Genomic DNA, 15,138 nt, shown 5'->3' with positions numbered 1-15,138 from the left:
TTGAAGCCTGTGCAGACTTTACTTCAGCTACTTAGTTTTTTTCACTCTTTCTCTCTTTCTAGGAGCCTCTATCTGTCCCCAGGCTTCATAAGTATTAAAGTAGCACCTCCTTCTGTCTGTTCCGTGAATTTGTGCAGTTCTGTTTCTCATAGGATTTGAGACCATTAAAAGCAGAGTCTCAGCATGCACTGTGAGGTGAATCCATTGCATTTTTGGTCCCGCGGTGTGTCTTGTATTGGTAATTCTGAGTGCTTTTCTTGTCCATTACTGTATAAAAAATGCTTTTAAAGTTCCCAAATTAAATGTACAATTACAGAAAATGCTCCCTGAAGTACACATTAAAGTTGCTTTGTGTTGTCTCAGGTGAGTTTCCTGCAAACAGACTGCATTCAATGCATACAAGCTTTTTCCAGCAATAAAACACTCATTTTGTTGTACGGCAGTCTGGAGTCCACAAACAAGTAACCATGATCAACGAACGATTGTTCCAAAAGTGATGTGAGCTGGAAAGTGATTTGGATTCTGGATGGGGAAACGAAGGGCTTTGAAAACCCATCAGGTCGATTTGTTTGAGTGACTGGCCAGATGGAGGTTGTCCAGGTAGAGCTCTTGGCATGACTGAATTCACTGGCTGGGATCTGGCTGTGTTAGGTGGATTTGCCCAGAGGGTGCGAGTAGAGAACGGTCATTGATCTTCCATGCTCATGACTCACGAGTAAGTGTCAACAACATCTGAATAGATTCTCTAAATCACCAATTACAGCAGGGTGGAGGCGATGGGGGAGGATGGTATTATGGAGATGGCAAGCAAACTCGAAAAGAAATTGACGAATGAAAACGAACCATGTAGAAAGTCCTCAGCCCCTACATTGCAAACCATCACATGGTTTCTTTTGCTCAACATATAACTGCATTGTTTTCGGAAGGATGAAAAGTCTGCTTCTGCAAAGTATATTTTATAGCCCTGGGCTGGATCTCCGGACAATAAAACCTTTCAGTAGGAATGTCAGAACTCAACTTAGCTACCGGTAAACATGTCCTAATGAGACTATAAAATGAAGGATGAGGTGATTTGTTCCAGGAAAACAACAATCCATTATATTTAAATGTATGCATTACTAGGTGTGCTTTAGAAAATGGTCAACATGGAAATGCTGTGAATTATTCACAAATACAAACGTGCAGATTTTTTTTTCAAATGTGTATTTAAAACGTAAATAAAATAATTGATTATGAACTGAAATCAGACCAGAATTTAGAAATGCTTTAAGAAACTTATCCTAGTGAGACTTTGACCATTCATAAAAATGTATGTGATTGACATGCATATGTAAGAATGCTTTATAAAGGCTTCAATGAAAATAGTGGAGCGATTTGTTTAATCAATTATAAATATTATCTCTAGTTCTACAAACCAAACCCCACTTTGCACTCCATCTACACACTGAATGCCACTCGATTGCTTTCAGTTCATTCAACCAGGCAGCGACTCATATTTTCCCAAAGGAGACACGCCTCTGTTCAGACTACACACTCGATAAGAGTTTAAGACATAAGCTCTGTACAGATAAATAAGTACCTTTTTACTGTGTTTAATGAAAATGTGACACTCGCCCCCACAGTTCCCTCCCTCCCCTAAGAAATGCAATTACAACAATACGTTTTCCCTTGTCTGCTGGTGTTTCTGCTGTTGAATAATAACCAGTAGTGTGCAACCACAAAGCATGCTATGCAGAAGGCTACAAATGTGTGACATCAAAGCCCACACAAGGTGAATGCCATGAAAAAGTTTATGATGCCCTTGACTGCCTAGCAGGTAGCCTTGACAAGCACAAGAGGCTACAGCTGTGCTTGGGTGCAGTTTAATTTTATGATGGCACTTTCAGATTACCATTTCCTAAGGACAAGAGACACATTTTAAGCCTGTACACTGTCCAGCTGCACATCACAGCAGGGTGGGAAGAAGATACTTCTTTTTCAGGGAAGGATTTCCAGAGCTTGGTAATTCCAGGCCAGGACTGGCGGTGTACAATGTACAATGATCCCTACAGTTAATAATCCAAGACTGTGTTGTAATTGGTGGTCCTTTAGATTATAGACTACTGTATTATAAAATGAGTGTTAGTTCTTTGTACTTCACTTTCCAAACTAGTAATTGCTGGGCACTGTAATTACAAATTAATAATGAAATAAAAAGTATATTCACGCTGAACTGCAATTATCCTGACAAGGCCTTTTGCTCAAACCTTTATAGTTCACATGGTGTTCTTTCACCATCAAAAAGGTCCGCATATTATGTTGGAAGTATCTCCTCTTCTCACTATGTCGAGAAAAACCTTTAGATGTTAAAGTGGAACATGAAAGCACACCGCTTAAGAGCCAAGGCAAATGGGAGCACTTTCATTTTCCATTGCTTTATGTGCCTTTAATCTTAAAGCTGTGACTGTACTTCTCCATTTCCTCTCTCCTGCATGAGCATGATGTAACCTCTCACTTTCAATTAATAGTTTTTGAGCAATTAATATTTTTGGTTAAGCCACGGCACAGCAGATGAGGAGAAAACTAATGCCGTGTTAATCAATCAACACAGCATCCTGGGTTCTGTGTTACAATGATTTAGATACAAAATGTGCACCTCTCCCTGTAAATGTGCTGTGGCCAGACTGACTTTGGCAAGAGGGGGGAAGAGTTCAGATGGAAAAGGATTATATTAAATATCTTCTGGTTTTAAAACTGGGGAAATAGTTGCATTTTTTTAGCAGTGATCTAACTTTCAAGAGGAAAATAATTACTATATTTTAAACTTGAAGTATTTGATAAATGACTGGTTAACCGAATTGGGGACTCAGTGTTCAATCCCATTCTTCACTTCCCTGCATAATATTTCAAGTAATTACTGTGCTATCATTCTTACACCTCATTGGAGACGTATAAAAAGTATTTTTCTTTTTCTCCTCTGACAAATTGGAGTTCACTAGTGGTTATTGTTGTATGGGGTAGAATCTACTTTTTCTGTAACTATCCTATGTGTATTTTATAAGCTTTGTATAGGCACAACATCTGTGTTTCATTTTACTTTTTGTTTGCTGCAACTGCTTATGCCTAGACAGGAGTGAACACCACCTCTAAAGTGGAATTGAGACCAGCTGTATGATGCCACACAATAGCTAGACCAAGGAAACACAGGGGCAGTTGAAAAGGAATTGGATGTGTTCACCAAACTGAATGACAAATGTGGGATTTATCTTAGTGAAGGTTAATAACCCGTTGTCCGAGATTTGTACAAAAAGATGATGATCTCGTCTCCGCCCTCCTCTGCCTCAGTTCTCCTCCCCATCATGATGCGCCTACTGAGGCATTATTCCTTCTGACAGAATGGCGAGAATAACTTTTGTTTGGTAAATTCAATTTATCAGTTTTAATGAGGGAGAGGAACTTCATCTTCACACATCCACGGCTTAGAATAGAAAATATTCCATTAAGCTAATCTTCTTGAGTCCTGGTCTGATCTCGGAAATCATGCTGTGCAAGTCATTACATACTAATAATGTCTGTGGTATATAAACTAATGACTTGATATTTCAGCTAAAAATTGTTATAATGGATTCTAATAAAACAATTAATCATTCCTGCTTTTTGTGCTGCAAGAACAGAGCTTTTGATACCTTCGGGGGAAGTTGGAAATGTGCAGCTTCCGATTTCGTCCTGGATGAAACGGACAGCAGGAATGATCTCTTGCACCAGATGAAACACCACATAGAAACCGTATATCCCTTGTGACAAAGGAGACAGGCCACTCATCTACTCATGAAAGTTCATAAAAATCTATTGTTAAATGTATTTATGCTTAGGATTTTCAAAACCAGGAATTTGAAGATACAGCAGAGTTAAATGCATTAATGTCTGAATAGTGTTGCTTTTTTGTATATTCCATCAGAATGAAGAGCGTTTTCACATTTACAATTAAAAAAACATGTAATTCTGGTATCTGGCGTTCCGTTTTTGTTAAGATTCTTGTTATGCAGATTACAGACAGGGTGCTGCTAATTCCTGAATACAATTTAATTAATTACTAACAATGCCTGTTGTGGGACTGTCAATTGCGATTACCCACTGGCTGAATTGAGTTAATAGTTCATCTTGTGGTATGAAACATGGCACGTATTGTTGTTATTGTAGGTATTCCTATGAAAGAAAATGAATGATACAAAGCACAAAAGAGAGAGACTTTTGATACAAAAATCATTGTTATTCTTCCAAGCAAGCCGCTGGTGAACTGAGGTTGTGAAGAGATGCAAGATGACTTTATCCTGCCACAACTTATCTGAAATTCCCCAGTATGGGCAAATGACGTTGAAGTCGGTTTGTGAGACGGCTCCTGTCTTTCACAGTCTTTTGTCTGTTATATCTAGACAAAGGCAGTTTGAAAAAGCAATACCATCATTTGTGACCCCCTCTGCTATTCAAATACATTGATGATAGAATTCAAGTTAGAAATTGGCACTCTTTTGTAACAGATACATATTGATGAAAAAATTTGTAAAACGCCAAAGTGCAAGAACACTTTAGATTATGGTCCACAAATTGCATCTATGAATTCTTTATAACCAAGAATATATTACCAGAATGTCACTAACCTTGTTGTAACTGGCTTCTACTGAGGATTAATTGCATGTTATGAATATAAGGACATTTTAGTATTGCTTGTAAACCCACTGTAAATGAAGAACCTAGTTTTAATAGCTTCGTTATTACTAATTTGTAAATTGCCAGTTATGTACCTTCAGCTAGTGATGGCAAATATCTAGCTTTAAAAGCCTGGCAATGATGCATATGTTGTTGATAAAGGTTTTTCATTCGATACATTTTGAATGGCAACGCTGTTTCTGTTGATGTTGATCTGTACTGTAGTGTATGGGGGCATTCCAGTGAGACCATATCATATTGTAAATTGATCTCTATTGTAAGAGGTTTTTACAGCATCAGTTGCTTTCTTTAAAGAACAAAATACAGCCTGAAATTCTGGTTGAGCAGTATTTGTATTACGATTACAATGTGCTGAACCTATAGTAATGCGAGTTAAGGTGGCGGACGGGTCACATTCTGCCGCAGACGTGAGGTGTTTTTTGGATAAGCCAGGGCAGCATTTAACAACAGCTCTTTTCGTCAGGTCAGGAATTACATGCAAATTCAGGACCTTGGTCCTTACAAATTGAATTAAAGAAAATCTCTAGGTCTGAAAAGGAGAGAGAAGTTGTTGACTCTGGAGACGGAATCAATGTGTTAGAAAGTAGAATGTGCAAATGCCTTTTTTCTTCTCCCCTTGAGCACTGTATTATCTAAAGGGTGAAAAGAAAGCACTATAACGTTTGTCATGCCTGTCTGTCCAAAAGAGCTACAATATTGCGGATTTGTTTAGCAAAGGGACATGGCAAGTTGGAAATTACTTTTCAACTCTCTCAATTATTTCAGAGATTTCCAAATGTATAGGACAGTCTGATATGCTTGAATAAGAACATCAGAACAAACTAGGTTGATTGATTTTTAGTGATGATTTAAATGCCAGACTAATTGGATATTGTATTGCTGGATCACCGTTGTTTTGGTGGTAATGCGTGCTGTAACAGACTTCAGTAGTTTTTAATTTGCAACAGAAGAAATAGACTTAGTTATTCAGTTGTTCACCGCTTACTTCTTACAGTTGAGTATTGCAAATCCAAATTCTTTTTTGTGCTGCATTCAAGTTTGACAAAAAATAATGAATCATAAATAACCTTTTCATTCCATTTGTGGGTGGCAAGTTTGAACCCTTTTATTGGTGGATTCACATTTATCCTTTTATAATTACTTTAAAATGTGTGTGATGGAAACTGGGCGATATTGTTGATTCCACAAGCCTAGCATCGTGGTATTTGAGTCCATTATCCATTAAGTTGGAGTTCCTACCACTGGGACTTCGTGGAGCTGTTTTTAGTCAAGAAACTCCTAGTGAGGCCACTAAGTCAATGTCAAACATGTTTTAAGGATTAATGAAGGTCCAGATGATACCAGTCCCATTGGGTTTACTCAACAATAGCCCCAGTGGTCCCAGGTGTGTCTGCTTTTCCAACCAGCCTCCATACCAATTACTCATGCTTCTGTTGCACATAACATTCATTTCCATTTGCCACTAGTGTGTATGTACCATTCATATTGTGGTATTTCTTATGAATTACTCCTTAGAGTCTTTCAATCAAAAGTTCAATAATTAAAACTTCAATTTTGTACTTTTTCAAAATGTATTGTTTACTTACGTTTGGCAGGAACACATAATTGTACTCAGGAGGGAATATTGTATCCATATAACACACCAAAGAAATGGTGTATTATAAAAAGTACAAAATCCGTTATGATTCTGACATAATGTTATACTAGGTAAAGGGGTTGACTGTGATAAGAGAATGACTGTTTTGAAGGCATAGACTTTATGCCCTCTCTTTGTTTATGAATGACAAACATACTTTTTGCTCATATGTTAATGGAAAATAATTGTGAAAGGAAAGCATGAACCTCTTTTAAAATGACAGATTGCCTTAATATTTTCTGGAGATAGGCTCTGCTCTCTGAATGGAAGACTATACAAAATTGGTATAATTGATCTCAAGCACTTTGCAGTACACAGTGAAAATCATTTGAAAGAGCTATATTTCAAAGTCGTACAGCATCTTCTATAAAGGAAGGTGGAAAATCATATAAAATTGTTTTTAGTAATCCACTTTGGTTTGTCATCAGTAAAATGTTATTTATCGTAGAGTATTTATTCCTCAGTGTTCTTTCTGATTGATATCTGCTGACATTTGTGTTCATTCGCTGATGATTCTCTCAGTTCAAGACATTTCTTTCAAGATGCACTTCTCCATTTGTGGATGGCATGTGACTGTAGATAATAGTAATCATGAACTTTAATGAAAGAAGTTAAGAGACAAATCAGACAATAAAAAGACACCATTGAAAAGCAATAGACCACACCAAATATGGATTTTTGTTCTATTAACTCACTTTGCATTTAGTTAATTGATAAATATAATCTATTAACATGTCTATTTTTAAAGCATTCTTACTTTACAGCATTTTTTCACACATGCCTAAAACTTTTGAACAGTACTGTACAATTGATGATGAAAATGACATTGATGATAAGGATTTGATCATTCTAAGACAGCGCTGTTTTATGTCTATACCACAGACACACAGCATTTTTCCGTTTAGAATAATAGTTTTACACAAATGTTATATCAAAATGTTTTTACCAATATACCTCTTCATTGTGATCTTTAATATCTTCCTTTATGGTTTTTCTTCCAGGTTATCCTCATTACAGCGGACGAAGCAGCAGTGGATTGTGTACCTGGCTTCCAGGAAAAGAGTTATGAATTGGAGTATGGTATAGGATTCAGAAAGGAAGAAGGCCTTCTGAAAGGTATATTGACAGTACTGCTGCTTAATGTGAGAAGGAGTATTATGGTTTAATATTAGCAATTATGACCTTCTGATACAGTCCTAAATGTTTATCATACCAAAACTGTTAAAATCTGCCAATAGTACTTGATTTCTTCAAAGTGTTAAATATGTGTTTCTATCAGTCTATTTTTCTGTGCCCCTACTCTCACACATCAATGTCCTGTGCAATACCTTACTTAGACTCCAGCTGTAGTTTAGTCACTTTCCTCTTCATAGTATTGAATGTAAAAAAAAGGTAAAGTGCTGGTTTCATGCACATCTGCTTACTGGGCATGTTTTGAAAATCGGTTTCTATTAAAAATGGGGAGGGGGAATTGTAAAAGCAGGAAAACAACTAAATGTTCTCACGGATTATACATTATTCCATTATCGATGGTGTGTTGTTAACAAAAGAGGCTTAAGTGATCCTTTAAAATTAAACAAACAAGAAAACAAACCAAATCAAACTCTAGCACATTTTAATTGAAACAAGTTTGCCACTGAATTTTCCAAAAGGTTGCAAAAACAACGATGCCCTTTTCACTTCCACCCAGAGAAGCAGGACTCAAATTTAAAAAAAAAGATTGTTTGCTCCTTAGAATTTTTTATTTTTTTCCTTACTTGCCAAATTTGTGCAACCTGACATTTAAGGCTACTTGAAAAGCATCACGGTGAGAATAAGTGAGATGATGTTTTAAGAAGAGATTAAAAGATTCGGCTCCAGAGGGAGCTTAGAAACGGCTGCTTCCCCATTACTGGAACGACAGGAGCTAAGCAGTGAATTTGTTTCTGATATGACTTTTATAAAAAATATATAAGAGATACCAAGAATAAGTAGCTTCCACTGTACATCCAAGTATTACAAAAAAACAGCAAAAAAACCCACAAAATTAAGTCCGTAATTGTCTACAAATTGCTTTCCTGGAATATGTTCAGTTGAAGGAGGAGTCATGCATCCGTGGCACTACATCCTTTACTGGAAATGTGTTTTTTGGGGGCGGCACAGGTGCACTAACAATCAAAATCTTATTAAAATGAAGCCAGAATTTACCTACCATATTGGAGATGCGCTCTGCCAGGGAAGCTTTCATATTCTACGAGCATTACTGCTAAGCTAATATAAACACAGTTTAATACCAGAATGATTTACTCACCTCTATATGATGCAGTGCCAAGATTTGCAATTAACCGAATTATCACAATTCAGAAATAAAACTCACTGGTTCAGAATACCTATATTGAGATCCATAACCCTGTTTAATGGGAATTAGTTCCTGAATAGATCAAAGCAAACAGAGGAATTCTCCTAAATAGTCATTATTGCTGAGAATATATATTAAAAGATATATTCACACACAAAAACTGAAACATGATATCGGTTAATTATAGGTCTACGTTCTTAGGTATAGCTCTGAATAAATCCTTAAAATATCTTTTAAAGCAAGTAGAGCAAGTAGCAGTGTTTTGAAAGTGTTATATTTCCCAACTATATTTCCTACAGCTGTAAAAGAAACAATTTTGATTGTCAAAGCCTTCTCATTCAAGGGTTAAATGATCTCGGTCTTAAGATGCATCTTCTGATTTGAACTGTTTGTGGTTTGCGATGAGGGCAGCTCCTTTGATTCTTTCCTTGCTACTCATTTCCAATGTTTTTCGGGTTCTTTATGATATAATGGGCCAGCTATTCCTGTATTAATGATTCTGTGATGCAGACAATATAAATGGACTTGCTCAACTTAAAAAGGAAAACTGTTTTGATCTATCTTTGGCCCTCAACAACTGCCAGGGGTCACAATGACAGGAGCTCCGCTATCAGAAGAAAGCAGCCAGCTGGGGCACAGTCTGCCATTAAATAGTTTGCCCGGTTATTCTCTTAGTCACAACTGGCCAAAGTTGATAGATTGAATTGGTATTTTCCACTGCTGACTGCTTTTGTACTCTCTTATCTGGTGACAAGCATTGTGCTGCTTTAAAAGTCATATATATATTTGTTTCTGTCCCACATTGCTGTGCCTGCTGACTAAGAAGTTACAGTACTTCTGTCTGTAGGATTGAAAGCATTCACGCAACACTTACATTTCTAACATAACAAGCTGTAGTTTGGGTGGAAGTGCTTGTAACGTGGGCAATCAGTGAAGAAGGCATCGTCAGATATCACAAATGAACAAATTACATAAATACTATTTCTGTGCGTGCGTTTTCTGTAGTGCGGCTTCTTTTCTTTTCTAATGTCTGGAAATGATTGCATGAAATGAGAGACTCTGTAGGTAGTGGAATTTAGTGTTTACCCTTTGATGTGTAATAAATCAGGGGCGTTTGCGCACACATGGGTGTTCAAACACGCTTATGTGTACAATTTTGTTAGGTATGTGGTAAAGTAAGATGTCGGAAACAAGCTCAATCAAATATTTAAAAAGTCTAAATTAAACATATTTCCTTCACTGCTAGAGCAGTTGAGAAAAAGCCTTGGAGGATAATTTGAGACTCCAGAGAATTGCCAGGCTTGAGGATTGATTGGGTTACACACATCATACTCCCGTTCATCCCCAGTCCTATTATTATTATTATTGAGAAACTAGTACAAAGCATTTGTAATTCTTTCTGTTATCCTGATAACTCAAGTGGTGATTGGAGTACCTCAGTGGTGTTATAGTGACTCGGCACTAGAATACAGATTTGATTTTAATACAGATGTCAGATTTAAATGTTTTCTCCGAAATCCAAATTTATAGCAAAGGTGCAGGTGGGTGTGAAATTCATGATAAGCACCCTGAGATCAAAATAATACCACCACACAACCACATAGTAAATGAATTAAATAAATCAATGGATGAGCTGTTTCTGAGGGAATGGATTTTAGTAACAGCAGATCTCAAAACATGCCAAGAACCTTTTGTTTATTTATTTATTATTTTTATAGTAAAATGTATGCCACTCTTTGTCTTCTCTTGTGAATAGTTTTCTCTCAGGTGTGCCTTTTCGTTTCCATAAACGAGCTTTGGCAAACGTATCCAGTTTTATCTGGGCTTTATATATACATTTCTATTTATTAATAATTCTGTAGCTTCTTTATTTACCCACCTGTTTGCTGTCTTATGACTGCTGAGGGATGCGCAGCGTTGAGGAGAGCGAACCTTTAGTTTATTCGGTTTTTGTTTCTGAGTTTATAAGGCATAGTGCAGAGACAGATGCCCTGTAATGAGGCCAGAAGGGTGGGGAGAGTGAGGAGACCGTTTTGGGGACCCCGAGAGACCCCTGCAGGGTACGAGATCTACCTCTGCAGGAGTCTCTGAATGTCACAGACGAGGCAGTGCGGGAGCAGTGCTGCAGCAGGCCTGCCGATAGCACCAATTATTCCTGAGGTCCAGTATCTGCACTGCTCCTCTCGCACTGTAACGAGCACAGGCACTGCATTGCAAACTTGTATAAATGGACAGAAATCAAGCCAGAGGTATTAAGTGTAAGAGATCCACAAGCTGACAGTGCCAGGTAGGATTTTATTAGTTTTCCTAATCAAACAAGGTACAGTGAGGGAAAAAAGTATTTGATCCCCTGCTGATTTTGTACGTTTGCACACTGACAAAGAAATGATCAGTCTATAATTTTAATGGTAGGTGTATTTTAACATTGAGAGACAGAATAACAACAAAAAAATCCAGAAAAACGCATTTCAAAAAAAGTTATAAATTGATTTGCATGTTAATGAGTGAGATAAGTATTTGACCCCTTCGACTTAATACTTGGTGGCAAAATCCTTGTTGGCAATCGCAGAGGTCAGATGTTTCTTGTAGTTGGCCACCAGGTTTGCACACATCTCAGGAGGGATTTTGTCCCACTCCTCTTTGCAGATCCTCTCCAAGTCATTAAGGTTTCGAGGCTGACGTTTGGCAAATCGAACCTTCAGCTCCGTCCACAGATTTTCTATGGGATTAAGGTCTGGAGACTGGCTAGGCCACTAAAGGACCTTAATGTGCTTCTTCTTGAGCCACTCCTTTGTTGCCTTGGTTGTGTGTTTTGGGTCATTGTCATGCTGGAATACCCATCCACGACCCATTTTCAATGCCCTGGCTGAGGGAAGGAGGTTCTCACCCAAGAGTTGACGGTACATGGCCCCGTCCATCGTCCCTTTGATGCAGTGCAGTTGTCCTGTCCCCTTAGCGGAAAAACACCCCCAAAGCATGTTTCCACCTCCATATTTGACGGTGGGGATGGTGTTCTTGGGGTCATTCCTCCTCCTCCAAACACGGCGAGTTGAGTTGATGCCAAAGAGCTTGATTTTGGTCCCATCTGACCACAACACTTTCACCCATTTCTCCTTTGAATCATTCAGATGTTCATTGGCAAACTTCAGACGGGCCTGTATATGTGATTTCTTGAGCAGGGGGACCTTGTGGGCACTGCAGGATTTCAGTCATTCACGGCGTAGTGTGTTACCAATTGTTTTCTTGGTGACTATGGTCCCAGCTGCCTTGAGATCATTAACAAGATGTGACGAGGTGAGATCTTGCATGGAGCCCCAGACCGAGGGACTGACTGACAGTTATTTTGTGTTTCTACCATATGCAAATAATCACACCGTTGTCACTTTCTCACCAAGCTGCTTGGCGATGGTCTTGTAGACCATTCCAGCCTTGTGTAGGTCTACAATCTTGTCCCTGACATCCTTTGACAGCTCTTTGGTCTTGGCCATGGTGGAGAGTTTGGAATCTGATTGATTGATTGCTTCTGTGGACAGGTGTCTTTTATACAGGTAACGAGCTGAGATTAGGAGCACTCCCTTTAAGAGAGTGCTCCTAATCTCAGCTTGTTACCTGTATAAAAGACACCTGGGAGCCAGAAATCTTGCTGATTGATAGGGGATCAAATACTTATTTCCCTCATTAACATCTGCAAAGAGGAGTGGGACAAAATCCCTCCTGAGATGTGTGCAAACCTGGTGGCCAACTACAAGAAACGTCTGACCTCTGTGATTGCCAACAAGGGTTTTTCCACCAAGTATTAAGTCGAAGGGGTCAAATACTTATTTCACTCATTAACATGCAAATCAATTTATAACTTTTTTGAAATGCGTTTTTCTGGATTTTTGTGTTATTCTGTCTCTCACTGTTAAAATATACCTACCATTAAAATTATAGACTGATCATTTCTTTGTCAGTTGGCAAACGTACAAAATCAGCAGGGGGTCAAATACTTTTTCCCCCACTGTATAACAGTGGCTCAATAGAAACGTCAAACTTTCAGCACCAGCATATCTCTGGTTCCACTGTGTGCTGCTGATCCGTAAAGGAACAAGGGAAGTAGTACATCTTGAAAAGGTAATAGCCCAGCATTGATATTCTGATGGGTCCTTTTGTGTGCTGGGCTAGAGAAGCGACACACAGCCACCCAGAAATGAGGCAATAATTGCCCCTCCCACCTTTCTCCTCCACAGTGCGCTCTTTTCTGTTTCTGTATGTTTCTCTTTACTTGAACAGTCCGTATGTGTTGCTGTAATACCATGATGGGGTTATCAACCGGCAGGTATGTGTTGTAGGATGTGAAGATTTTGAAGATGCAGTTTGTTGAGGAGCCACATTTCTCTCTTGATCCTTTCAAGTGATTGCATTTCCGCTTCAGCCATAACAGGCTCTATGTATACAGTAATGAGCGGCCCTTAGCTTTGGTAAGTTGTGCATCATTTAGTTATATTGCGATTTCTCAAACTGTTTTCATACACATTCATGTTTCGGTTGCTTTCCTTTCTCTTCTTTCTAGCACGCTTGCATTTATTTATTTTTTCATTTTGAAGACCAGCAGTCTTGACACAGAGACTGCATTTTGTTCTGCTCAATTTAACAGCTCTTCAATGGCAGCGAGTTTCTATTACGCCACATATGTCGGTGTCAGCAAAAGCCTGAAGTGACTCCTGTCTTATGACTTTGAATCACCCCACTCGATATGCTGTATTTGAGCTTGTTTTTCTTTTTGTTTTTTTTGCTAGCTGCCTTCTTTTCTATTATCCATGTTTTGAGATCCTTTGAGTTATGCTTTGGAACAGATCCGGAATAGTGGCTACAATTGGGAATGATACCGGCTAGATCAATGTGAATTTCTAGTCAACGTGAGGGATTTCACCCTCCTGTTTACTGATGGGTCTTACCCCCTGTAGCATTGTGTGCTTTCTGATTTCCCATGTCATTTTTCACCTGAACTCACACTGAAGCAGGATTGTAGTGTGACTCAAAATCGCTCTGTTTCGGTAGTATGCATATAGTGAGGAATTTTCCATCTTCACAGTTGACACTTAAAAAGCTGCCTTTGTTTCCATGTCAGCTCTTGGGTAAGAATCCAAAAACGAAGGGGAAGATGACTGGGATGCAAGAGAGAGTGAGAAATGTGGTTTATTTGATCCAAGGCCCAGCTTTGAAAATTTGCTTATCAGTTTTAAGCAGAAAATGGCATCCACCTCCATGCTGTTAAGCTTGTCAGTAGAGTAAAGCTACGCAGATGTAAACAGCAAGACTTATTTCCAGATGGGCGGCGTGAAAATGAAATTAATAATTGATTTGAGAATATCTAAACGATATATATGACTATAAATGATAAATGGCCCCCTTCTGTTTCTGTATCGGACAGTGTTTGTGTTTAGCTGCACAGCTGATGTTTGCCTGTCTAGATCGAGTTTCTGTCGTCTGAAGCCAGCAGCCAGACACGTGGGCGTTCATGTGCGTTTTCCTCCGCTGTGTGGTGTTAAAAAGGAATGCAGAGCAGGCCAACCCTGGTGAGGGGAAATAACCGGTTCATAAAACTGCTCAGTGCAGCTGTGTGCTAATACCACTTGCATTCCATACCTATTAGAAAATGCCTTTCAAAGCGTGGCTAATTCAATTGCTGAGTTACGGATGACCATTTTTGACCACTAAATGTTTTAGTTTTGTTTATGCACACAATTAATGTTCATCCAGTAGGTTGACGAGATGTTTCCTTTAGCCCAAATACATTTTATTGATTATTTTTAATTTTGTATAAAATCAATCATGAAGTTAACAAAGCAGTGTTGAGTATGTAATACAGCAAATAAGAAAAGCTTTGTATGCAATGTTACACACAAATGAACACATCAGATAATAGTTTTGTGCCAATTACTGGGCAAGACTGGCCTGAAAAGGTTACACATCTTATTGTGGTGCCCAAAAAAATAATACTAATCATTCATGTTATTTATTATTTGTTATTGATTTGTTATAAATTATGTTTTAGCTCACAAGTTTTTTTTCTTGGTAAAGCATTTTAGCACCTTTTTGGTATACAACCAAAAACCACAATGTATTGAGGAATTGCTGGTTTTTATTTTACCCATTTGTATATATTTGCACTGTGTATAGTTACAGGGATTGAAAGTTACTCAGAGCTTATTGTTCAGACATTAAATAAATAATAATAAAAAAAAAATTGCATGTAAGTATTTGTAAACACTTTGTTTACCCCCACCTTGTGGAGTGTCCTCTTTATTGACAGTTCAGATATGGTAACCCTAGCTGGCTCTGGTTATCTCAACTCATTATCAGTGGAGCAGTAACCTTAGCTAATGGGTGAAAGGTGCTTCTTAATGTACAATGTTAAAGATGCATTCCAGTGATGCTCGGGGGGGGGGGTTGTGTACCCATTCTGTCCAATCAG

The 15,138-nt window shown here is 38.3% G+C and overlaps 1 protein-coding gene across 1 annotated transcript in view; it reads left to right on the top strand.

Moving 5' to 3' along the window:
- The window catches only part of cdh13 (cadherin 13, H-cadherin (heart)), a 424,551-nt gene that overhangs the window by 79,300 nt on the left and 330,113 nt on the right, over positions 1-15,138 (top strand). The window contains exon 2 of the mRNA XM_066713996.1: positions 7,345-7,459. Coding sequence (XP_066570093.1) covers positions 7,345-7,459 — 115 coding nt within the window. The remainder of the gene's footprint in view (positions 1-7,344; positions 7,460-15,138) is intronic.

Source organism: Amia ocellicauda, chromosome 9, assembly GCF_036373705.1.
Source record: "Amia ocellicauda isolate fAmiCal2 chromosome 9, fAmiCal2.hap1, whole genome shotgun sequence".
Taxonomy (NCBI): domain Eukaryota; kingdom Metazoa; phylum Chordata; class Actinopteri; order Amiiformes; family Amiidae; genus Amia; species Amia ocellicauda.
This window is presented reverse-complemented; position numbering and strand designations above follow the sequence as displayed.